We start from the raw sequence: 24,071 nt of genomic DNA, 5'->3' as shown, positions 1-24,071 counted from the left end.
TATTGGTGGCCAGGTTGTGACATGCAGGTGGAGAGAGCCATAAGAAACTGCATAGAGTGCGAAAATTCAGACAAAACTCAGACAACCCTGCGACCCACGCTACAGCCATTGCAATGCCCGGACGTACCATGGGAAAGAGTTGGCATAGACGTCATGGGACCCGTGAAATGGCAGGATGAAGGGGTGTATGTCCTACTGATAGTGGACCACCTTTCAAAGTGGCCAGAGGTGAAGGTTTGTGGAAACGTAGAAACTAGTGACGTGCTTAAGTTCATGGAGGAAGTATTCATCAGGGAAGGAATCCCAAAGACAATCGTCAGCGATAATGGAAGCCAATTCATTTCAGATGCTTTCAAGAAATTTGTAGAAAGGAATGGCATCAGCCACAATACCACAACAGTATACCACCCTGCGGGAAATGGAGCGGTGGAAAGATTCAATAGAGTGATAAAAGGGACCATCCACCTTGCGAATAACAACGGTAAATGCTGGAGGAAAGAAGTGAACAAGATGGTTTGGGGATACAGAATCACCCCAGGTGAGAAAACGTTGATGAGTCTTTTCGAAGTTATGAGGGGTAGGGCCCCCATCTCCAAGGACAATATTGGATGGATCAAACCTGCGATGAGAAAGGAATGGTCAGTAGATGCCATCAGAGAAAAAATCAAGAAAGCACAAAATGCTTATAAAGAAAAATATGACAAGAGCAGGAACTGCAAGGAGTTCAACATCAAAGTGGGAGACAGTGTCAGAGTGAAGAAAAGCGGACGCATTGCCAAAGGTGATAACACATTTTCTGCGCCTCTGGAAGTCGTGAAGGTCTTCTGCAATTCCGCCTTGCTCAGTGATGGAAGAGCATGGTATGCCTCTGCAATGTCTGTCTGTCATAGAGATGAAATTACCCAACTGGATGGCAGAGAGCAATGCCCCGTGCAAGAAGATAACTGCTGCGGAGGATCACAATTTGAGGGAGAAGAGTCCGAACTAGAGGAGGATTGTGATGGTGAATCACCTGTAGCACGTGGTAACCAGGGTAGACAAGACTTTGGGAACATCGAGTCTATTGGTGAACGCGAGGACTTCAGCACGGATGCCTCAGTAGTATCCCAGGACACGTGTGAGATCTACGCTTCTGGAAATAGACAAGAGGAGAATGAGTTTGAGAAAGTAGAGAGTAATCACATGTACAAAGAGACTGGGGAAACCTTACTTAGCAAGGAGGGAACTTCTACAGCACCTGCCGGTGCACCTATGACTGATGCAGACTGGCCTAAAGCCAGCACCAGCTGTTTTGGCAGGGTTCTGAGTAAACCCAGTAGATTAAAAGACTTTGTTTGCGAATAGCACCACGTTGTGAATTAATGTAACTTTGCGGCGCCTTTCTAAATGCCTTCTCTTTAGGGACGGAGATGTGTTGTGCCTTTATCCTTTTTCTCTTTCCACTACCCTTAGCTGCGCGAGCTGTCCCCACAGGTTCCAGAGAGTTAATTCTTAACAGGGGGGCCAATCCACCCCATACTGTCCCGGGGACTGCCGCCCCCCGGGGCAAAGCAACGCAGCCCCCTGGCGCATACTGAAGGCTCCTGGTGGGCTAGTTGGCCCACAGGGACCCCCAGTATGCAAGGGGAATTAGTTCCCCCTCGGCAAATACACCAGGGGGCTGCGTTGCAGAGAGGTGTAAAAAGGGGCAAAGCCTCATTACACCTCTCTGCAATGCAGCCCCCTGGCGCATACTGAAGGTTCCAGGTGGGCTAGTTGGCCCCCAGGGACCCCTAGTATGCAAGGAGAATTAGTTTCCCCTCTGCAAACGCGCCCGGGGGCTGTGCAGCAGAAAGGTGTAAAAAAAGGTTGTGGCCTCATTACATCTCTCTGCAATGCAGCCCCCTGGGGAATACTGGAGGTTCCTGGTGGGCTAGTTACCCCCAGGGACTCCCAGTATGCAAGGGGAATTAGTTCCCCCTCTGCAAACGTGTCAGGGGCCTGCGTTTCAGAGAGGTGTAAAATCATTTTTTTTCAATTTATATTAAAAATATGTAAGGTAATTTAAAAAATAAAATATCTAAAAATAAATAATTTAAAATATTGTAGTAAATCAGTATAAAAAAATATAACAATTAATACATCTAAAGATTATCATTTACAAAACCATTGAAATTCACTGAAAAAACCATAGGTTTCAGCCACGTTATAGTTAGGAATTACCATTTAAAAAACCTTTCAAATTCCCCCGTTATAGTTAGTTGTACTCACTAAAACTTGCGCGCCCACAATCCAGTGCTGATGATGTCACATATTACATCATTCATGACATGGTCAGTGACATCACTGATGACATCACTGATGACAACTCAAATGACATCACTGATGACATCACTGATGACATCATCCTTGTGAAAGAGTGGCAAACCTCCTCTCAGCGTAATATAACCCTTGATACACACATTCAAAAATAGAAACTAAAATTTTCAAAAAAATGGAGATACCAATTCCAGTTAGAACAACCTATTCAGTAATTCCAAAATCGACATACACATCCAGTCTTTCATCCAGTCTTTCACTAACAGTTCTATATGGGCTATCATACATATACTCACTCATCATATGTACTCGTACACCTATACATCTTATTACACACGGACACTCATCTATAGAGTTACTCACTCACAAACTCAGAAGAATCCTGTGGCTGCTGTTCTGCCATTTTGATATGAGAAAAGCTAGAACAAAGCAGAGATCCTTCTCTCAGGAAATCAAAAGAGATAGTGAGGGAAGTGGGTGGGGTTTTTCAAGATTCTAGAAAAGAAACTACTATAAACCAATCAAAAGTGTTGTTTTCATGTCACATGACTTTACGTGCACGCAACGTGTGTGCACGCATGCGTGCACGTTGCACGACCGTCGCATATAAATGACGTTTTACCCGATTTTCGTAAAAGCTTTTAAAAACGTGAAAAGGAGGCAGGGAAGAGACTCCCAGACCCCCTAGGCCTTCTCATGGGGTCCCTGGAGGACCCCGAAAAGCAAAAAAAACATTTTAAAAAAAAAAAATTGCGAGGTGCGCACACATTGCTCGCACCCTCGAGGCAGAACTAAGTCAAAAACAATAATGGAGAGCATGAAAAGGGGGCAGGGTATAGACTCCCTGACCCCCAAGGCCTTCTCAGGAGGTCTCTGAAGGACCCCGAAGAGCAAAAAAACAATTTAAAAAAAAAATCACGAAGTGCGCGCACGTTGCGCGCGCACTGAAAAAAAATAATAATAATTGACAAATTTGACTGTTTATATGTTGATTGAAGATGTAAACTATACTGTTTAACTTTATCCAAATCATAAAAACTAGCTGTGCTGTTGCATATTACAGGATACAGTCAATCGATTACAATATATAAAGGCACTTTGTTGGAAAATAAATATATACAAAATATAAAAATTGATACAGATATTAGCAATTTAAAAACCTTGGAAATTCAATGAAAAAACCATAGGTTTCACACACGTTATATTTAGGAATTAGCACTTAAAAAACTTTGTAAAATCACTGAAAAAAACATAGATTTCACACACGTTATAGTTAGGAATTAGCATTGAAAAAACCTTAGAAATTCACAGAAAAACCATAGGTTTCACACAAATCATAATTAGGAATTAGCATTTAAAAAAACCTTGCAAATTCACTGAAAAAACCATAGGTTTCAGGCCTGATGTAGTTAAGAATTAGCAATTAAAAAACCTTTGAAATTCACTGAAAAAACCATAGGTTTCAGGCCTGATATAGTTAGGAATTAGCATTTAAAAAACCTTAGAAATTCACTGAAGATTTTAGGGCTGTTATAGTTAGCTGGACATTTCACTTATACAAAACCATTGAAATTCCTCTAATATAGTTAGTTGTACTAACTATATCTCGCGCGCCCGCAATCCACTGCTGATGATGTCACATATTACATAATTCATGACATGGTCAGTGACATCACTGATGACATTTCAAATGACATCACTGGTGACATCATCCACGTGACGATACACCTCATCATACACTAGTATAACCTTTCGTCACTCACTGTAAAATACAGAGTACCATATTTAAATCCATTGACACACCGATACAAGTTTCTAAAAAAAACACTCAGTGATTCCTAGATCTATACACACATCTAATCACTTACCTACAGATTCACTCATACATGCGGTCAATGATCAATAGAACACTATCAAATATACTTATACACCTATATCGACATTATACACCAGCACACATCCTATTCACTTATAAAGTCATCCTATTCACTTATGCAAACAATGGATCATACTTACATTTACTTAGCTATACACTTATACAAACACCACTTTATCTATTCATATAGACAGTAAATTATACTGAGTGTGTTATAAAATCACTATTACAAGTATACAGTTATCTATACAGTCACGCATACAATCAGTGAGTCTTACGTATACTTATTTATAAACAACAACTGACACATACATTGCCTTTTATTTTTCAACTTTGTTGGACATGTATATTTAAGAGAGATATTTGCTCATCACCACACCCATAAAGATATTCACTCACCCAAACAACTGTTATAGCATGTGGTCTTAATGTCATATACCTACTAAATCAACAATTCACACACCTTTGGGCAGTCACACACCTCCCACCGAACCACACACACATTCACTCTCCCATACAAATACTTAGTTAACTAATCAATAACTAACATAGACTTTCAAATAGCTAGTAACCAACTGGAGAAGTAGTTTTTACAACAACTGACAAAGTGATACAGATGTTCACACAGTTTAGTCACTATCCAATATATTTAGACAGACACTTTAAATTAGTCAAGTAAACAGTCAATCACACTGCTACTAAGTCCTCCATCCAGATATTTATATTTATATATCCACTCATTCCTCAATGCAAATTGCTATATATATAATACAAATTTAAGTAACAAAGCAAACCACATTCACTGGATGATGTAATCAGTGATGTCATTTGAGATGTCATCAGTGATGTCACTGACCATGTCATGAATGATGTAATATATGTGACATCATCAGCAGTGAATTGCGGGCGCGCAAGATATAGTTAGTACAACTAACTATATCAGAGGAATTTCAATGGTTTTGTATGAGTGAAATGTCCAGCCAACTATAACACCCCTAAAATCTACAGTTTTTTTCAGTGAATTTCTAAGGTTTTTTAAATGCTAATTCCTAACTATATCAGGCCTGAAACCTATGGTTTTTGTAGTGAATATATATATATATATATATATATATATATATATATATATATATATATATATATATATATATATATATATATATATATATATATATATATATTACCTACTGGCTATCGCCAGTAGGTATATATAGTTAGGATTTTTTCCCTATGGGATTTTTGAAAATTCTATGTCTAATAACTTTGGCGTTTGTGGACGGAATCGGCTGAAATTTTCAGGAAAATGGCACATTTTGTTTCTGAGCAGCCCCTGAAAATTTGGTGGGGTTTCGTCAAGGGGGGGCCGAGAAAAAAGGGGGGTCCCAAAACGCGTTTTTCCCATTCATTTTTCCATAGGGCGGTTGGACTCACTTTTAGCTCGAACGGCTGAATGGATTTGCACGAAACTTGGCAAAATTGTAGGGACTTTTAGCCCGATGTGCCTTTGCTAGGTCTCAATATATGTGCTTCAGTGGATTTTGAGAAATTAACGTTTAAATCAAGATATATATCTGTAACAGCGCTCCGGGCAGCGATCCGGTCCGCTTACTTTTCGCGTTTCGGAACTTTGCGCGCAGAAAGCTGATTGGCTCTCTGGTGTCTGTCAACATTCTAAACAGTCCGGAGCGGCCACCATCTTGTCTCTCGGAAGGATCGAGAGAGAAGAAGAGGTGAAAAACGAAGGGGGAATTTAATGAAAGGGGGCAAGGTATCCCCCTCTTGACCCCCTAGGAATGTTGTTGGGGTTATTAAAGGGTCCCGTGGGGAAAAGAAAAAAAAAATGATTTTTCACGGTAGAAGCGCTTCACGGGCCGCGAACTGGGCCGCAAACTGGTAGCGAAACGGGAATTCGCCATTTTGTGCTTCGTTAATTAAATTACTAGGTATAAGGGGGTGCGGGAGACGTATCCTAATCCCCTATGTTTCCTGAGGGTGGCTGAGGAGGCTGATATATGTTGATACATCTCTTCCAGCGGCTGTGCGTGAGCTTTTTTTTTTTTTGCTGCGTGACAGTCCGGAGCGGCCGCCATCTTGTCTCTCGGTAGGATCGAGAGAGAAGAAGAGGTGAAAAACGAAGGGGGAATTTAATGAAAGGGGGCAAGGTATCACCCTCTTGACCCCCTAGGAATGTTGTTGGGGTTATTAAAGGGTCCCGTGGGGAAAAAAAAAAAATGATTTTTCACGGTAGAAGCGCTTCACGGGCCGCGAACTGGGCCGCAAACTGGTAGCGAAACGGGAATTCGCCATTTTGTGCTTCGTTAATTAAATTACTAGGTATAAGGGGGTGCGGGAGACGTATCCTAATCCCCTATGTTTCCTGAGGGTGGCTGAGGAGGCTGATATATGTTGATACATCTCTTCCAGCGGCTGCGCCATCTTGCCTTTTTTCCAATGCCACAATTTTGTCGTGCACGGCAGCCATTTTAGATGCCAGGCTGGTCCCAGGCTATCACCTACCCCTGCGGATGTAGTTTATGGCCCCAGCTGTAGAGAATTCAGACATGCCAACCTTCCCGATTCAGGCGTGTGACTACTGATTTCAGTGCTAGTCTCCCGCCTCCCGATTTCTGCAAGCAAAAACCCGGGGGCATATTACGAACAACTAGCGATAATTTTTGTCTCTAACTTGTTTAGAGACAAAAATTATCGCCGCACATCGGCGATTTTTATCGCAGATAAACCTTGCTATTATCGCAGAAAAGTCAGCGATATTCATGTATTATCGAGCAAATGCTCTTAGCCATGTTATCCACCTCCCATTGGATAACATGGCTAAGAACTGCTCAGGGCAGGTGTTAGATTTTGGAGATATTCGCGCTTAGCGCGAATATCTCCAAAAGTTGGTAATAGGAGACAGCGATGTTAGGGACTGTTTCCAGTCGCTAACATCTTGGCACGCCACTTTGCATGTTATTAGTGATAAGTATCACTGACATGCAAAGCGGGGCCCAAGACGGTCGCTATCTCCTTTTAGCTGTCACTAACTGGTGTTAGCGACAGCTTGGTAATAGGGAGATAATTTTATCTCCGCTTTCATGGCTTTTAAAGCCAAAAAAGCGGAGATAAACCCCCTTGATAATATGCCCCACGATTCCTTGGGGGTTTCAGCTGACAGGGCTTGGTATTGTGTTACATGGTAATTTTTCCAGGAAACGTCAGAGGGTCGATGCAGGGGTTCTAGAAGAGGTGATAAACCATTTAAGCCTCATGAACAAGCGCATGGTCTTTTAAAGATTTGTGAAGTACTCGGGGCGGCGGTGTGTGTGTGCCCTCTTTCAGGAGCGGGCGGGGGGGCACTGCCAGCAACTTGCCAGGTCAGGTAGTGTTCAACACGTGCATCACCCTTTCTCTGCCTGCTATTGCGCTCCATGCTTCGGAAAGGTAAGAAAAAGAACGTGCATTTGAGTTTGAAATGACCGATCCTGCAGCAGCACACTTCCAAAGCCCACACATGACAATAACCCGATTCAAGGCCCTATTCACCCGTTTTTAAAAAAATAGATCACACTCCAACAAAGTAAGATTATAAAACTTTATTAACTTTTAACTATAATGAACGGAACAAAAACTAAAAACATTTAAACATTTTTCAACTCAAAAAGCAACAATGGTTAGAAGCTGTCTTTTGTGCGAATAGTCCCAAGGCAGCACAACGTGCAGAGTTCTGGACGGCACCCAGGTGATGTCGCCTGGGTGCTGCACTGGTTTTGGAATCCTACAATGCAGCACAGAAAAACAGCGTGGGGCGTCCCGGGTGGTGCGGGGGGAGGCCTCGTCAGTAGCGGTCTGTTGTGCGAATAGTCCCAAGGCAGCAGAACGCGTTGAGATGTTGATGGGACTGTGTCCAGTGTCCCATGGCTGACACAACATGTACGACAGGCACCCAGGTGATGTCCAGTAAACTGCCGCACTGGTTTTGGTATCCTACAATGCTGCTCCGAAAATTGGCGTGTGCGGCGCCCCGGGGGGGGGGCGTGGGGGAGGCGGCGTGAACGGGCCTCCCCAGGTGGCGGCCATCTAGCTGAGTTGCGCCCGCTACAGCGTCTCGCTCACCATGTTGTTGAGTTGCTCCCACTCTTGCAGTGCAGCGATAGGCGGCTGCCACATGGCTCTTAAAATGGCGGACGGCTCCTCGGTTTTGGGCCTGGTCCACTGAAATGGCCCTGGGACACCTTGGAACTCGGACGCTTGCCTGCTAGGGCTTGGGCTCCATTCTCGAAAAGCGTCCCCTCAGCCGTGAAGATTCTACAAAAGTCTTGGGGGCCCCCGACTCCCGCAGGCTTCCGGTGGGGAGCGGCTGCCATGATTGCTCGCGGAATGACCACGACGGAGCCACGAGATGGTGGTGCTCTCATGGTGACGCCAGCTTCAGTCTGAATGATCCAGAAACAAGGTGGGGCTTTCATCGTTTGGGAAAAAAAAATGTTCTAAACCAATGAAAAGTGTTATTTTTAGGTCATATGACCAAGCCTTCCATCTTTAGGAAACCAAAAGTAAAATGAACCAATGAAAAGTTTTATAAACAAGTCACATGACCTGTTATGCGGCATAGGGCTACAAAAAGCGTAGAAAATCCGTTGGCACGTGAGGCGGCGTCAGTAGCGGACCGATGTGCGAATAGGCCGAAGGCAGCACAACGCGCCGAGATTCGGATGGCACCGAGGTGGTGTCCAGCAAATTGCCGCACTGGTGTGGCCATCCTACAATGCTGCGCCGAAAGACGGCGTGTCCAGCTGAGTTTCTCCCGCTCTTGCGGTACAGTGACTCGAACGCGCCGAGATCCGGATGGCACCGAGGTGGTGTCCAGCAAATTGCCGCACTGGTGTGGCCATCCTACAATGCTGCGCCGAAAGACGGCGTGTCCAGCTGAGTTGCGGTCACTGTTGCGGTACAGTGACTCGAACGCGCCGAGATCCGGATGGCACCGAGGTGGTGTCCAGCAAATTTCCGCACTGGTGTGGCCATCCTACAATGCTGCGCCGAAAGACGGCGTGTCCAGCTGAGTTGCGGTCACTGTTGCGGTACAGTGACTCGAACGCGCCGAGATCCGGATGGCACCGAGGTGGTGTCCAGCAAATTGCCGCACTGGTGTGGCCATCCTACAATGCTGCGCCGAAAGTCGGCGTGGGGTGCCCCGTTGGCTTATGAGGTGATGTCAGTAGTGGACCGATGTGTGAATAGGTCGGAACCAGCACAAGGCGCCAAGATCCGAATGGCAAGTCCTGGATGTTGAGTGCCTCAGTTGAGAGTTCTGAGCAGTGCTTGTAAGAATGTCTGAAGCTTATTTGCACCTGCTGCAGCTTCACTATTGCCCTGGTGTGGCCAAAGGTGGCACATGACATAGGCGGCCGGCTCCCGAGGTCCGGTGGAACTTTTTTCCTTTTCCTTTCTGCTTCTTTTCCTACAATCCGTTTCATCTGAAGACACGACCAGGTCCCTGAATGAGTGCAGGGGGACGCTATTGATTGAATGAAAATGGCGGCTTGACACAAAGCTGACTCAAGCGTTACTGTTGATGCTATACAGACACAAATTGGTTTTCAGTTTGTACATTCTTCAGGTTTTTTTTTCCATCCAAGTCTGATTGAGAGTTTGTAGAAAAATGGCTTCAGATTTTCCACATACTACTCTTCAACATTCTTCCTAAATGTAACAATGTGAAACTCACTAGGAGAACGGCTGTTTCTGTTTCCTTTCAAAATGCTGCCAACAATATTTTCTGAATGGAAGACACCATCTTGTAGCATAAAGGGCCGAAAGGGGTTCTGGTCTGGCCGATGGTTGGTGGAGACATTTTGACTATATCTTGGACCTGCCCGGCCTCGCCCAAAATGGCGCCGGTATAAATGGGACTCGTAACTCCTTGCCCGCAAATGTATATCTAGAAAATGTTATTGTAAGTGGCCCTGTCGTATTTTAATTACAAAATGTACGTCCACCGATTCCGCAACTGTTAGACACCTTTGTTCTTGCAACCTAATGGCCCGCTCGTTACGTTCTTCTACAGTGTAAATGTCTCCTCATCATATACGATTTCAGTTTGCTCCGTGGCCGGCCCACGTGGTTATAGGCCCGTATTTGTATACTGACATTTTCACAATAAAGGTTTTTAAAACAAAACACGGTAGTAGTATTTACATTGGTAAAGTTTTTACTTTTAGTCACTGTTTTCGAATCAGTAAAGGCAAGTGAAATAAAGCAGTCCAATTACATGACGGATAAAAGGTATAATATGTAGGAACGCAGTAAAGATAAATACTTAAGGGCAGTTGTGTTTTTCATGTCTGCAATATAAAGTGATCGATAAGAATCTGATAATCAGGCGTATCGGCGACTAAGACAGCAGGCCGAATCTCTTTTACTCAACGGCTCCGTCATGGAAGGAAGAAATGCCCTTTTTCTCGAAAAAGGAATATATTTTACTTACAAGACAGTTGTAAATTTTCCGGGAAAGTACATTAGCCTGGAATATTATAACATATGTTTGAAAAAAATATATTGTTCGAAAACAATAAAAAGCGTAATTTTTAGGTCATATGACCAAGCTTTTCATCATTAAATTAACAAAAGTAAAATGAACCAATGAAAAGTTTTATTAACAAGTCACATGACCTGTTATGCTTACGTTACGCGCTGCGCGCCGCGCCTCGGATCACTTCCGGGTGCGGTAACGCGGCGTGTCATATAACGCATTACGCGACAACGTAGGTCAAGAATATAGTCAAAATGTCTCCACCAACCAGCGTTCGGAACACAACCCCTTTCAGCAGTCCAAAAAGTTCTGTTAAATGACAACAGAGGGGACAGGCAACAAGAACCATCAGTCAAAGAGGGGAGGGCAAGTTCTTCTCTTCCGGGTCATGTTGGGGCGCTACCGGAACTGATCGAATTGGTAGTCTACAGTGTTTCTGGATGTTTCAGACTAAAGCTGGCGTCAGCATGAGAGCACTACCATCTCGTAGCTCCGTCGTGGCCATTCCACGAGCAGACATGGCAGCCGCTCCCCACCAGAAGCCTGCGGGAGTCGGGGGCCCCCAAGACTTTTGTAGAATCTTCACGGCTGAGGGGACGCTTTCGAGAATGGGACCCAAGCCCTATCAGGGAAGCGTCCGAGTTCCAAGGTGTCCCAGGGCCATTTTAGTGGACCAGGCCCAAAACCGAAGAGCCGGCCGCCATTTTGAGAGTCCTGTGGCAGCCGCCTATCGCTGCACCGCAAGAGTGGGCGCAATTCAGCTGGATGGTGGGCAAGACGCTGTAGCCGCAAGAGTGGGCGCAACTCAGCTGGATGGGACAAGGTTCAGAATTGAAGAGTCATCAAAAGGCAAAAAGTTCCGCCGGACCCCGGGAGCCGGCCGCCTATGTCGGGGGCGATCTCAGGCTACACCAGTGCTATAAGACTTGGGGAGGGTGTCGGAGCCAAGCGTCTTCTCCGAGTCCATGGCCATCACACCGCCCCTCAGGGGCCTCCGTCAAGCTGTTTAGGAAGGTAACATATCACATTGTTTTCTAATGCAGTCAGGTCCATAAACGACACTCACTTACTTTGAGAATAGTGAAGCTGCAGTAGGTGGAAATAAGCTTCAGACAGTGTTACAAGCGCTGCTCAGAACTCTTAACTATGGCACCCAACATCCAGAACTTATGCCATTTGAGAATGGCAGTGACATCGAAGCAACTCAGGGACCAAAACCATTAACGTACTTTCACGTATGAAAATCTTACTTGGGGAGGGGGCAGGAGCGAAGCGGCCCCTCCCAGTCAGCGCCACCACACCGTATGTTGAAAATTTGAAGCCATCGTTCTACAAAGTCAACCAAACTTGGATTGAAAAATCTAGAAAAATGTACAAACTGAAAACCAGTTTTGGTCTGCATAGCATCAGTAGCAACGCTTGAGTCAGCTTTGTGTCAAGCCGCCATTTTGATTCAACAAAGCACAGGCATTGAAAAAGGCTCAAACTCAGAACTCTGAACTATGGCACCCAACATCCAGGAGCTTGCCATCCGGATCTTGGAGCCTTGTGCTGCTTTCGACCTATTCACACATCGGTCCACTACTGACATCATCTTATAAACCAACGTTATGTAAATAGTTTTTTAATAAAATGTTTTACCCTGTTTCTTTGCTGGTGTGTTGTCTATATTTTTAATATTTGCATAGGGTTTGTCGTTATTTTGTGCGGGATGGGTGATGGAGCCGAGTTGTCTTGCAGCCCTCATGGTGTGGAGCTCAGTTCATCTCACTATTTTCGTATTTCTCATGAAGGGTTGTTCCTAATATTTCTATTTTAGCGAGGTCAAAAAGAGATCCAATTAGTGGCCTACTGATTTTGCTCGATTACTTTTATTTTTTTACACGATTTTTCACTATCTGCAAAGACTAAACAGAGTATTGCGACTTTGTGCTTGTTTGTAAATAGAGAATGATCCAAAGAGAACCAATTCTAAAACAGTAAATGCTTGGACAACAATCAATCAAATGGAGAGACAAGCAGGCACGTCGGATTACAACGGGGGTAAAGGCCTGCGTTAACTACCCTTCAGTATCTGCAAAGAGAGAGTACTACTAAGACAAAAGAGGGGAGGGGGGGGTGCAGCGTTCAAAGCACATCAGCGTGCATAAATACGAAAATGTTTTTATCTATCACGTACTTGACATTTTAAAGCTTTTCATATTTGCTATTAAAAAACCAATGAAATTCACAGAAAAAACCATAGATTATAGTGGATATATAGTTAGGAATTTGCATTTACAAAACCTTGAAAATTCAATGAAAAAACCATTGGTTTTAGGCCATATATAGTTAGGGATTTGCATTTACAAAACCTTATTTTACTCGCATAAAACCATTGAAATTCCATATATAGTTATAAGCGCTAACTATATATCGCGCACCCGCAATCCACTGCTGATGATGTCACATATTACATCATTCATGACATGGTCAGTGACATCACTGATGACATCACTGATGACATCTCAAATGACATCACTGATGACATCTCAAATGACATCACTGATGACATCTCATTTGACATTACTGATCACATCACTGATGATATCATTCATGTGATAATACGATGAACCTCTTCAGACTCTAATATAACCTTAGATACAATCAGTGTAAACAGACACTCACAGACTGTCACTCATCCATGGAGTTACTCACACACCTAGTCCGTCATGCAAAGAATCAATCACACCTCCATTTCCTCAACTATACAGTTATACAAACTTTACTTATTCAAACATATACTAACACATATTTACTCTCTTATACAATCCCTGATACAAGTTCACAATGATCCATACAGCCACTCACACATTCACTGGCTCTTATGCACAGTTATTTATATATATGTCAACTCTCACATGTACTGTGTTTTACATATGTACTTACTTTGACATGTAGCACTGAGATATCCATTCACTCACCAATACACTCATGCACACAGTCAACCGCCCATACAGCTGTTTCCACATGCAATTTTGAAACCATACATCTAGTGAATCAACTGCTCACACATCTATGCACAGAGTCATACACCTCCCAGCCACCCACACACACACTCAGTCTCCCATACAAATACTTGGGCAACCAATCAATAACCCATATAGTTACTCATATAGCTACTTATCAACACATGCAACAGTTTACAGAACAACAGACATAATGATGCACAAATTAAGACAGTTTAGTCACTAACCCATGCACTCAGTGAGACACATTTAATCACTCACTCATACAGTCAGTCATGCACCTACTAAATCCTTCATCCAGACACTTATACATCCACTCATTCTTCAATATGTAAGACATATTTTAACTTTACAGAAACATACAGTCACTGGATGTTGTCATCAGTGATGTCATCAGTGATGTCATTTGAGATGTCATCAGTGATGTCATCAGTGATGTCACTGACCATGTCATGAATGATGTAATATGTGACATCATCAGCAGTGGATTGCGGGTGCGCGATATATAGTTAGCGCTTATAACTATATATGGAATTTCAATGGTTTTATGCGAGTAAAATAAGGTTTTGTAAATGCAAATCCCTAACTATATATGGCCTAAAACCAATGGTTTTTTCATTGAATATATATATATATATATATTACTTGAGAAACCCCATTATTGAATTTCACTTTGAAGCCTGTTATGGGCTTTCTGAATGTGTCTGGAAACTGTAAATAATTTAAGTGGCTCTTAAATGGAGTGGTGGTAGCAAGGATAAGGTGCAGCTTTACATTGTACTTATCTGCCCTATGTTCATTCATCAGTCAATATGACATAATTTTGAGATGATATGGTCACAAATTGTACAAATGGGACTACAAATGACGTGAAGCTAGGTATCTGCGTCAAAAAAAAAGTGTATATCGCTATTACAGTATGCCGCTTAAGGAGAGAATTTAGACCTTAAATATGTCAGCAACAGAGTCTACTGCGGCACATCACAAACATACTCCTCCTATGCCCGATCGAGTATGGAGTATGGGTCGAATAAGGTTTAGATATAACACCATATGCCCGATTTAGAGTGGACAGTCAGTGATATATGTTTTTTATTCATCAGAGAAAGCTGCCAAACTGTTAGCAAACTGATAGGAACCACCATGATGGTGGTTGCTCCCAATGACTACAGATGTCTGCAAGACTAACAGACATCTTTAAATGTGGAGGAGTACTTTGCCAATGCAACAGTGCCTTTTTTTTCATCGCCCTGACGGAGTACAACTAGATTCTGTAATTTAAGGCAGGCTCTAATTCATAATTCTAGGTCTGATGGAAAAGCTTTCTCCCGATGAAAACTGGTAATAAAAGAATAGAGAAACCCTTGATGTGAACATTTATTTTTCTTCCTATGAAAAGAGAATTGAGATTAGCAAAACCTGACTTGGTATTTTAATTTCTTCCAATATTGATATTTCATGGTGGCAGCCAATGCCTGAAAGGTAATGCCAAAAACTATAAATTCCAGGCCAATATATAATTGTGGAGCTACTGTTCTAACGTCCCAAAATACTGCAGCAATAATTTAGATGCTCCTACACTGCATGTCTATGATTTAAAATAAAATAATTTCAGGATGTGAGGGAAACTCTTTTCTTATGTTCCAAAATCATTGTTTGAAGAGACATTGGTACAAGCACCACAATGTTTTTCTCCTGGAGTGTTCAAATTCTCCACATTCCAGACGTAATGGGGAGGAGGTGATCATCACGTCCTCCACATTCCAGAGGTTATAAAACACCTTTAATTTTCTGATGTTTTCCCAGCATATTACTGGATCTCAAATACCTTTTTAACATCGTACAATTATTTGGAAGAGATGATTAAAATGTGTACTTTAACCCATGTTTTTTTGTAAGTAAACCCTCATCAGAATAGGGGGTAAATGATCATGCTAGAATAGTTGGATTTTCTTTAGTTCTGCCTAAGTCAACAAATTACTTCCAGGCACATTTATAAGCTTGGAATGGCAAAAAGAAGTTAATTGGGAAATCTCTCCTGCATCTTTATAAAATATTTGAAAAATATGAGTTAATATTTAAATTGTCTTTGTGCAGCAAAAAAATAGCAGAACATGTGGAGTATGAATGCCATATTGTCTGCAACAAGCATGATTATCAACCTAGAATAGGAAAATTGATAACTGAGATGTTCCAAATATCCTTGGTAGAGCAAATAATGCAGTTCAGGTGTGAAGACATATACAAATATATTCAAATGGGGAGGCCAACTATGGAATTGTATGTAAAAGTGTTCAAATGTTCTTTTACACTTTTGAGCCTTAGATGGTCTGATTGTTTAATCTTGCCCAATACAGAAGATATAAAAGAGCTTTATAGGAGTCTGTGATATGTTTAACATTCTCAGATTTTGTATTTTCTGACAATTTTCATATACAAGTTAGCCTAATTTATGTTTTTTGTTGTATTTGAAGGTCACAAAGATATTTTTAATTTTGCAGGCTTCTGTTTGAATTTTTTATTCAAAAAATCTGAAACATACATGAAGGTTGAAAAGCTCCAGTACAGTTGGACTTTAGTGTGAAAATTAGGAATTTCGCAAGTATAATTTTGCGATAATAACATTTGTTTTATATCACTCTTGAGCCAATTCCAATCCAAATATTAACTTTAACTCAAAATGCCTGTGGGTGACAGGTGAGACATGGTTCCAGACTACTAGCAAGAGAAGGCTAAACATGTCATGCACATGCAAAAAATCTCTCTGCTTCATGGACGAGAATAAAAACCATAAAGTGGGATGTCAGAAAGGAAACGACAAACAACAGTGGGACAGGAAGCTTTATGAGACTACACTCTTTAAAAAAATAACTTTGCACAACCATAATTATTTGACAATTTATTTAACTGTATCTAGTTTATATATCACTTACCTCACAAAACCATATAATTATGTTACTATCACAATTAACTGTATAACTTTAAATAGCAATATTGAAATAATCCTAATATATAGGCATTGTTTCGAAGTTGTGCATCATTATTTTCAAACCTTCTAGTTAAGCATTTTTCTTATGATTTACCTTATTGAATTGCAGCCATGAAGCCATGCGATCTTCTCATGAGATGGGTTGCGCACAAGCTGAACACAGTAGCTGTGTCAGTTGAGTAAGTATTTTGTTTTTGATGTTTTCAAAATGTGGACTCGTGTTTTATTATGATACAAACTGTGGCTTTCCAATTAACCCGTTCGATGCTGATGACGGAACGGCTCCGTCATCAGCTGCGGTTGGGCTGTGCTGATGATGGAGCGGTTCCGTCATGGCCCTGCCGCCGCGCCTGCGCGGTGCTGATTTTGCGCCTGCGCGACGCGCTCGATTGAGCGGGCGGGGCCATGACGGAACCGCTCCCTCACAAGCACAGCCCAACCGCGGCTGGTGACGGAGCGGTTCTGTCACCAGCATGCGGCCGCCGAGCGCCCGCCCCGCCCACTTAGCGCTGCGGCGGAATAACCGCCGCAGCGATGTGGTTAATTACTTAAACGTATGACTCGTGCACTGCACTCACTATTAAAATGTGCCAGTTCAAGACTCTCAGTTGTGGCTCCTCTACTAAGGCGGAGGAGCGTTGCCCCACTGCCTTGAAGCAGTAAAAGAAAGGAAAACATAAAATGATATTAACATAATGTTATTATCATTTTATTTTGCCCTCCTATTGCGGCATGACTTTTTACAAAACTGCCGATTTCGAATGTATGCGTACAACTCTTGGTGATACTTTCACATTGTGACTTTACAAAAGGATTGAAAATATAACACCAATGTATTCGATTGCTATGCTCCAAATGACTAATTAACACATTTTTCATAAACATTGAACTATAATTACAAAACAAAAAAGTTTAGATTTGATCTCTTTTTGTCAGAAAGGAATGACAACAACTATAAATTTAAAAAAGCCATCTGAATTTCTGCAATCTATTACTTCATTTGAGCTTGGGGTTACATAACCACACATGGAACTGTGTGGTATCTGGTAGTCTACCAAAGATATTGAATTAACACATTATTTCTCTTGCAGCTACCGGTTAGCACCCGCTCATCATTTTCCAGCACCATTTGAAGATGCATATGCTGTTACAAAGTATTTTCTACAAAAAGGAATTCTTCACCTGTACAATGTTGATCCAGAAAGAATTTGTGTGTCAGGGGACAGTGCTGGTGGAAACTTGGCTGCTGCTGTGACACAACAGGTATGAGATTGTCACTTATAAGCAAAAAGAATTCTTATGTTGTAATAGAGCCAATTACACACTGCAAGAACTGACATGGTTTGCAACAGTATGTACCCTCCTTTTGTGTACCTGGTGCAGATTAGAACTGTTCCCAACAATAGAAGCACAATGATGTCTACAATGACATGAATTAACTCTTTAATTGAACTAAAGGGAAAACTTCAAAGGCCTCGTTACAAGAAATGTGATAATTCCGATTTGGACATAAACATAATAATGGTGGCTGAATCAGTATTACGAACTTGAAGAAATATTTCACATCTGAGGGTCTTCCCTGTGGAGATCTTAGCAGGAAGAAACTGGTGAAAAACACAAGGGGGGAAAGGACTAGAAGTGGGAAGTGAGAAGAGCATGTAGGAATTCAAGTGCAAACCCATTTTCTACAAACATTCCCAGTTCTCATTTCCAATATACCAGACACCTAAGCTCAGTCAGAATACTACTTGCACAAAGACATTGAATACGCAGAACCACATCCACCTGACATTTGTCTCCTACCTTGCTTCCAAAGCCTGGAATAAACTGCCTATGCACATCAGAGCCATCTCCTCAGTTCTTCTGCAAGAAACTGAAGATAAGGCTCTTTGACTGGCCTCGACCCAGGCTTGGCCTTTGCTACTCCTGCTTTCAGCACCAAGAAACCCTCCGGGGTGAGTTGTGCTCTATACAAATAAACACATAACATTACATAACAGAGGCTCAGAGTTACCAAGAATTCTGCACCTCAGATTGACCAAATCCCTTCATATTGGAATTTATGGCTGCTCGGTTACCAAGGTGGTGTGATGCCTTAAGAGTTGCGCGTGTGTTGGAAAGAGAACTATTGAGACTGAAAGTGGTGGTGCCCTCACAAATGTGAGATATTAAGCAGGTAGTCTATGGACATTTGGGTTCTTAAGGCACTTATTAAAGACACCTGTTGTGATGGTTGTGGCTACAAACTGCACCCACAAGCACATCACTGGCCTGTCTTTGGAATGTGGCATGGATTCCATCCTACAGAGGAGTGCAGCCTTTCACTGCACATCTACATGGTGGGGTGATCAATTCTGGAGGGCTACTAGACACTTTTTACTTTCTCAGGAAAGATGGCCAGATGGTCAAATTTCTGTACACCACTTTTTTGGTGGTGCACACTTAATACTTCCAGAAGGACCATTGTGCCCGGGCACCTGTGTCACTGTTATAGAGTAGATGTATGGGAAAACATGACCGTCATTTTAATGAGTCTGTTCACTATCCATACATTATGAAACACCCACTCTATTATGCACAACCACTGCATTTGCTCCTCCACATGGAGTATTGAGAAGAGAAAGCACAACTATTGTCATTCCTTCTGTACTATGTATGTATTTCAGGAGCAATAAAACAACCTGTGTTGTTCACAAGTAAGACTGAGTTAAATATTTTTCATGCACACAAAATGCAGAAATTTCAGATTATGCAGATTTTGCAACATTTTACTTAATTCTTTGCTCCATTATGGTGCTGAGACAGAATATTGAGTTGGAAATATCTATTCCTATTCAAACTCACAACGCAGCATGAGAGATCACTGTGGAGAGATAGTGACTTAGAGCTGTCGGAGATTCTGGGCAAATATAAAACCTTGCACGTTTTCGTTGGTCCTTGAATTGGGGGAATAGGGGATGGTGTGTACAGGGGTTGGCTGTGGGGTATCTCTGCATTGATGGTTATCATATACTGTGTTGTACCGAACACTTTCCCTACTGTTGCACTCACTGGAGTGAGAATAGTAATTTCTACCCCTCCGCTAGCCAACACTTTCCCTACCTTTGCACTCCCTTGAGTGGGAATAGTAATTTTACCCCTCCGCTATGTAACACTTTCCCTACTGTTCAACTCACTGGAGTGGGAAATTTAAGTTTGAAAATGTGTAAATGGTTTCATGTTTTAATTTATAATATAATGTTGTTTTAATTAGATTTTATGTTACTTCTTCATTTCTTCACGAACTTCTATTGGTGTGCAGACGGCATGGGGGAGGAGACCCAGGTGCAATTAAGTATTTTACACAGGAGGAGTTAGTACGGGGTGTGTTCTTTACAGCGAAAGGGCGCTGAGGAAGGCGACTACGCCGAAATGCATCCGCCGCCGCTGGGGTCTGATGGAATAAAGTTGTGTTTTGCTCGGATCCCCCCTTGTGGCCTCTGATCTTTTCTTCGAAAGGATTTTTCCGTCATTGTTTCTGTGTTTGCCAGATACACAGCACGGAGGCCCTGCAGTGACAAGAGACCCGGGATTCAACTGGCGACCCGCTGCGTGCAGCAACTTTCATGACCGAGGTATCGGTAATCCCGTGAGTCCGCCTGGAACTTCAATTAGCCCTGAATGGACTGAGGTATTCTATCTCTGTGGGGCAATTCAAGTCGCGCATTCGACTGCCCCCACTCGGTGTGCGATTTGGAGCAACAGGCTACTGCAGTATGCAAGGGGACCCAGGGCAGACACGCCTGTTTCATCTGACTCTAGACCCACCAGACTCACCTGAACTTGCGCCCATCCAATGATGTTACTCACTCCCCCACACCACCTACCTGACGTTGCCAACATAGTGCCTGTTGGGATTTGCAGTTCGCTTCATTTCTTCACGAACTTCTATTGGTGTGCAGACGGCATGGGGGAGGAGACCCAGGTGCAATTAAGTATTTTACACAGGAGGAGTTAGTACGGGGTGTGTTCTTTACAGCGAAAGGGCGCTGAGGAAGGCGACTACGCCGAAATGCATCCGCCGCCGCTGGGGTCTGATGGAATAAAGTTGTGTTTTGCTCGGATCCCCCCTTGTGGCCTCTGATCTTTTCTTCGAAAGGATTTTTCCGTCATTGTTTCTGTGTTTGCCAGATACACAGCACGGAGGCCCTGCAGTGACAAGAGACCCGGGATTCAACTGGCGACCCGCTGCGTGCAGCAACTTTCATGACCGAGGTATCGGTAATCCCGTGAGTCCGCCTGGAACTTCAATTAGCCCTGAATGGACTGAGGTATTCTATCTCTGTGGGGCAATTCAAGTCGCGCATTCGACTGCCCCCACTCGGTGTGCGATTTGGAGCAACAGGCTACTGCAGTATGCAAGGGGACCCAGGGCAGACACGCCTGTTTCATCTGACTCTAGACCCACCAGACTCACCTGAACTTGCGCCCATCCAATGATGTTACTCACTCCCCCACACCACCTACCTGACGTTGCCAACATAGTGCCTGTTGGGATTTGCAGTTCGCTTCATTTCTTCACGAACTTCTATTGGTGTGCAGACGGCATGGGGGAGGAGACCCAGGTGCAATTAAGTATTTTACACAGGAGGAGTTAGTACGGGGTGTGTTCTTTACAGCGAAAGGGCGCTGAGGAAGGCGACTACGCCGAAATGCATCCGCCGCCGCTGGGGTCTGATGGAATAAAGTTGTGTTTTGCTCGGATCCCCCCTTGTGGCCTCTGATCTTTTCTTCGAAATGATTTTTCCGTCATATATATATATATATATATATATATTTGTAAATTTGTATATAAGTTTAAAATGATCAAATAAATGAAAATTAATAGTTTATTAATTGTTTTAAAGTAAATATATATGAATTATTAGGTATGTGTGTTTAACTATTTTTAATGACATATATTTATTATATTTCTTTTATATATTGAATGTACTTTATTTTTTCATATACATCTTATTATTTAACATATTTAACATTTATTATTTTATTTTATATGTATATGTATATATATATATATATATATATATATATATATGTGTGTAAAATTCAATATTTTGTACTACTATCGTTTTTTTACATTGATAGTTTTTTCAATATTTTTGTACTTACCTGTTTAAGTATTAAATATTTTTGCATTCCATATTTTTGCATCCATATTTTTTACTTCTATATTTTTAACATTGATATATTATCAGTGAAACCTCCATTATTACTGGTTGAAGCACAAAATGTCTTGCAGAAGATGTTCTTCCTGCAAAAGCTCCTGCCGGTACCTTGAGTGACTTTTGAATCTGAAGGAAGCCCTAGCAATTAATTTTCACATGAGATGCCATCAGCAAGGATATTTCTTGAATTTTCACAAGCCCGTTCTCCTGAGATACTTTTGTAAAAATGCCCATGATGTCCAACGTTTTAGTAGAGCTTACTTCCCAATTGTTTTCAGCCATAACTCAAAGACAATGTATTAATTGACGGCATTAGCTTGTGGGGTAGCTTTTTTTGGTTATCAAACTAAAACAAGCATTGAGATATTTCTCCCTAAATGGCAAAGAAAAAATATTCATTTGTAAGTGAGAGGTAAGGTCAGACTTATCTCTCAAAAATAAATCTTTAAGTCAAAACCCTTTTCTAGATCTCCTCTCATGAGCGATCCTATGTACATTCAACAGAACATTAGACCTGGGAGAAATTTAGATTACAACAGCGTCATTCGAGTCATTTTAAGAATTGCGCACCACGCCTATGATGAGCAATTCATAAATTATGCATTAAGTCACTTCACATAAATACTGTCCATTTGCTGTTAAAAATGTGGCACACATTTCTAATTATCACTGCAAATGCACTGAAAGAACAGAGAGTGAGAGGGTGTTCTTTGCGGTGCTTTTGTCGAAATGCATCCTTTCGCCAAAAAATGACACAAGGATGAATTTCGCCCTAAAATATAGTGAAAAATATTGTGAAAATACTACATCCCGCCTGCTCATGCACTTTACTGGAGACATCGGGCCGGGGGAGGAATACCCTCCCTGAATCTCCGGTCCCCTGAGGTTGCCTGCTTGCCTGGAGGTGCATTAAATTGACATTGCGGCCACGTGACCTATGTACTCAGCCCCACCAGCTCCTGCCCTTTACCAGCGACATCGGGCCGGGGAGGTCTACGCCATCCAGACTCCCCAGTCTCCTGAGATTGCCTACGCACCTGGTGGTGCATTCAATTGAGAGCGTGGCTCCTTGGCGCCCATCAGAGCCCGGAGGAGGCTGGGCCACCTCCATTGGTGTCTGTTCGAGGACAAAGGGTTCTTGAGGGGGACCTTGTCACCAAGCGCATATTCAAGTACAGTTGCTCTTGTTCTTCCCTTTTTCTTTCTTTGAAGATCTAGCAAGGGAAGACGCAGCTCCTTTGATGGGGAAGCGTTACTGCCATCCTCGCTAACTGTGTTTACAGTCCCAGTGTCACTCAGCTGCTTTAGCAGGATGGGCAAACGGAAAGCCAAGAGAAGTCCAAATGATGCCCCAAACAAGTTAAATGGCCTGCTGCGAGTGCTTCAGGTAATTGCGTAGTGGACGACATAGACACCTTATTAGAACATTGGAATGTTGGGAGCTCCATTGAAAACAATGGAGTGCTCCGGGCTTATAATGGCTGGTATAAGCATGGAGCTCCAACATTCCAATGTTTCTTTGTTCACAGCTCTGGCTGTGAACAAATGCTTCAGGGAACCTGAGGGGATTCCAATCCCCTCACGCTTCCAAAAGGCTTTGTTTTTTTGTTAGCACATTCTGTCCTCTAGTGACAGAATGTTCTAATAGCCTTATAGCCCTTCGTAGATGGGCTATGCCGCTATTAAAGTCCCTCTCCCTTGTTAAAGGCCCTCCCCTTCGGCTCGGGCCTTTAACGCTGGAGAGGGCCTTTAATAGCCGGTATAGCCCTCTATGGCGGGCTATAAGGCTATATTAGAACATTGGAATGTTGGGAGCTCCATTGAAAACAATGGAGTGCTCCGGGCTTATAATGGCTGGTATAAGCATGGAGCTCCAGCATTCCAATGTTTCTTTGTTCACATCTCTGGCTGTGAACAAAGGCTTCAGGGACCCTGAGGGGATTTCAATCCCCTCACGCTCCCATAAGACTTTGTTCTTTTTTGTTAGAACATTCTGCCCTCTAGTGGCTGAATGTTCTAATAGACTTATAGCCCTTCGTAGCTGGGCTATACCGGCTATTAAAGTCCCTCTCCCTAGTTAAACGCTGGAGAGGGCCTATAATAGCCGGTATAGCCCTCTACGGCGGGCTATGAGGCTATAATAGAAAAAGTAAAAACCTGATAA

The 24,071-nt window shown here is 42.6% G+C and overlaps 1 protein-coding gene across 1 annotated transcript in view; it reads left to right on the top strand.

Moving 5' to 3' along the window:
• Positions 1–24,071, top strand: part of LOC147683762 (arylacetamide deacetylase-like) — a 190,801-nt gene that overhangs the window by 120,420 nt on the left and 46,310 nt on the right. Inside the window, exons 3-4 of the mRNA XM_086944131.1 lie at positions 16,813–16,882; positions 17,795–17,966. Of these exons, the coding sequence (XP_086800257.1) occupies positions 16,813–16,882; positions 17,795–17,966 (242 nt within the window). The remainder of the gene's footprint in view (positions 1–16,812; positions 16,883–17,794; positions 17,967–24,071) is intronic.

Source organism: Lissotriton vulgaris, chromosome 11 (genome assembly GCF_964263255.1).
Source record: "Lissotriton vulgaris chromosome 11, aLisVul1.2, whole genome shotgun sequence".
Classification (NCBI taxonomy): Eukaryota; Metazoa; Chordata; class Amphibia; order Caudata; family Salamandridae; genus Lissotriton; species Lissotriton vulgaris.
Note: the sequence above shows the minus strand (reverse complement) of the source record. Positions and strands in the feature narration are given on the sequence as shown.